General features: G+C 37.9%; 1 protein-coding gene across 1 annotated transcript in view; it reads left to right on the forward strand.

Annotated features, from left to right (window-relative positions):
* The first annotated feature begins 590 nt into the window (after positions 1-590).
* kif4 (kinesin family member 4) overlaps positions 591-2876 on the forward strand; it is a 17113-nt gene continuing 14827 nt past the window's right edge. The window contains exons 1-3 of the mRNA XM_068729527.1: positions 591-623; positions 702-758; positions 1863-2002. Coding sequence (XP_068585628.1) covers positions 1880-2002 — 123 coding nt within the window. The 5' untranslated portion in view covers positions 591-623; positions 702-758; positions 1863-1879. The remainder of the gene's footprint in view (positions 624-701; positions 759-1862; positions 2003-2876) is intronic.

The raw sequence follows: 2876 nt of genomic DNA on the forward strand, positions 1-2876 counted from the left end.
AAAAAAATCCATCATTTAGCCCACTTGACTAATAGAATGCATTGAAATTATATCATTCTCATGGCCATACAAAGTATGGCCTTCGGTTCACAAAAGAAGCATTAATCTAATATGTGCTCAACTCATTTGGAGAAACATTTGAATGCTGAATCATGTAGGACAAGATGATTTGTTTCAACAGTCGAAATTAACAAAACCCTTTTGAGTTTTTGGTCCCCTACTTTATATCCAGTTGAGTGAATGCACCAACAGATCAGGAATATGTGTGAAGAAGACAGAGGTTCAATAACGGTGAAGAGTGAAGGAAAATAGATGACAAAAAAATACATTACAAGGTTAATGTATGTGTCATGTGTGACGTAGAATACAATTATCAAGGTCAACGGTTAAGGCAGCAGTATGTTGTTGTTTTTTTTAATCTTTGTTGCGGTATTGTACAAATACTGTGTTTTTTCTTTTACCCTGTAGAGAGCAGTGTCGCTGCCGAGTTGCGTTGACTCTGCAACAAACTACAAGTAGAAGAAGGAGGAGGAGGCGGAGCTTGGTGTTTGAAAGTGGCGGGCAGTAACAACACTCCTCTCAAAGATAGTTGTTACACGGGCAAAGGACAATACTTAATCAAGGTAGCCCAAACCAGTAACATTCAAAATTTGACTTTTTATGAAGAGTGTTTTATATTAACGTTGACCATCTTCAACTAGAACCACTGAATGCAGTCTTTGTGACATCTAAACTTTGGCCCTGGAGGAAACGTGAAGGTAACGTGAAGTTAAAGTTGAAGCCATCGTCTTCATGCCCAACGCTAGCTTGCTTTGCTAGGTTGACGTTAACGGTAAACTGAGTCCAACTTAAACGTTATTACAAAATGTCAGCTGGGTTGAAGACTTAATTTCTTCATTTCAATGTTTTCAATTCAATAAATATGCACTTTAACCACCGCTAACTGGTTAGCTGGTAGCTTGTTTTGCTTCAACGGTAACGTTTGGTAAGTGCACGTTATAGCAAACCGTTAAGTGGCTTTCGTATCCTTAAAATAGGTCAGTTGAGTAAAAATACACTTCCATAACAACTCCTGCTTATTACACAGCTCGGTTTTGATCTATCTGAACGAAGGGTGGTCTTTAGGCTCTGATGTCTTACTCATACAATCGTGCTCCATAGATGGAGAATAATGGACCAACTCATTGGACACCATGACAACAACCACGGTGAATTTACTGAGACACTGGACAGCGTCCATTACTCCCATTTAAAAACAGTTTGGGATGTAACGTCAACGTTTCAAACTATAAACACATGTTCAGTGATGCACACAAGAAATTGGTTTTGTTTTTTATTCCCAGTGTGTTCTTTCCGCAATTTTTTTCTGGTGATATTATTTTATTTGGCAATGTAAAGTAATCCAAGTAATGTACATACAGTATATGTCACACTAATCCACATGTCATTCAACCTTTCAACCATAGTGTAGTAAGTTCACAATATACAGTAGGATTCAATGTAGTGATGTCATGGTTTAATGATTTTTTTTTTTACACAGCAAAAATAGTAACTTTGAACCATATCAGGTTTAGATGTCTTTTGTTGGTATATAATTAAGAGGTCAGTACCAAATATTATCATTTTCCTCAAGTATTCAAGCAATGCATGTCTATTCTGTTCACATGAAGAAAGATCCCCTTATCGTGACGATGGAAATCACTGTATCTCAACATCTGCCATTGCAGTCAGTATTAACACTGCTACATTTAAGTGGTGTCACTAATTTTCAGTCCATTCACGATATTTCTAATATGTCATATGATTGGATTGATCTTGCGTGGTTTCATTATGATAACCCTTTTTGTTTCTTTCATTGCTAGATATATAGTGTTTCATCATGACACATGAGGACGATAAGGTGATCCCAGTGAGGGTCGCCTTGCGATGCCGCCCGTTGGTCCCTAAAGAAACCAACGAAGGCTGCCAGTGCTGTCTGACTTTTGTGCCTGGAGAACCGCAGGTCTGTGCTCAACAGTTTAGGGAAATATCTTTTTATTCTGTGTTTCAGTGTAATGTTTTATTTTATCGTCCCTTACAGGGGTATTCAATTAACATTCCAAAAGGTCCAGATTGAGAAAATCTCCTCGGGCAAAGGTCCGGAATATATATATATATATATATATATATATATACATATATACATACATACATACATACACACATACACACACACACACACACACACACACACACACACACACACACACACACACACACATACACAGTTGTGGTCAAAAGTTTACATACACTTGTAAAGAACATAATGTCATGGCTCTCTTGAGTTTCCAGTTATTTCTACAACTCTGATTTTTCTCTGATAGAGTGATTGGAACAGATACTTCTTTGTCACAAAAAACATTCATGAAGTTTGGTTCTTTCATGACTTTATTATGGGTTAACAGAAAAAGTGACAAAATCTGCTGGGTCAAAAATATACATACAGCAACATGAATTAGCAATTTTGGTGACTTAGAAAGTTGTGTCAATGAAATGAGCTTCATAGCATGGCCTCTTAACTTCTTGTGAGTGATTATGAGTGACTACAACTGGTGACTTCTCTGAGGCCATTTAAATAGGGCTCATTGGATACAAACGCCCACAAACGCTACAATGGGAAAGTCAAAGGAGCTCAGCATGGATCTGAAAAAGCGAATCATTGACTTGAACAAGTCAGGAAAGTCACTTGGAGCCATTTCAAAGCAGCTGCAGGTCCCAAGAGCAACAGTGCAAACAATTGTTTGTAAGTATAAAGTGCATGGCACTGTTTTGTCACTGCCACGATCAGGAAGAAAACGCAAGCTATCACCTGCTGCTGAGAGAAAATTGGTCAGGAG

The sequence above is a fragment of the Cebidichthys violaceus genome, unplaced genomic scaffold (assembly GCF_023349555.1).
Source record: "Cebidichthys violaceus isolate CVI_PGR_0920_01 unplaced genomic scaffold, fCebVio1.0.p SCAF_46, whole genome shotgun sequence".
Taxonomy (NCBI): Eukaryota; Metazoa; Chordata; class Actinopteri; order Perciformes; family Stichaeidae; genus Cebidichthys; species Cebidichthys violaceus.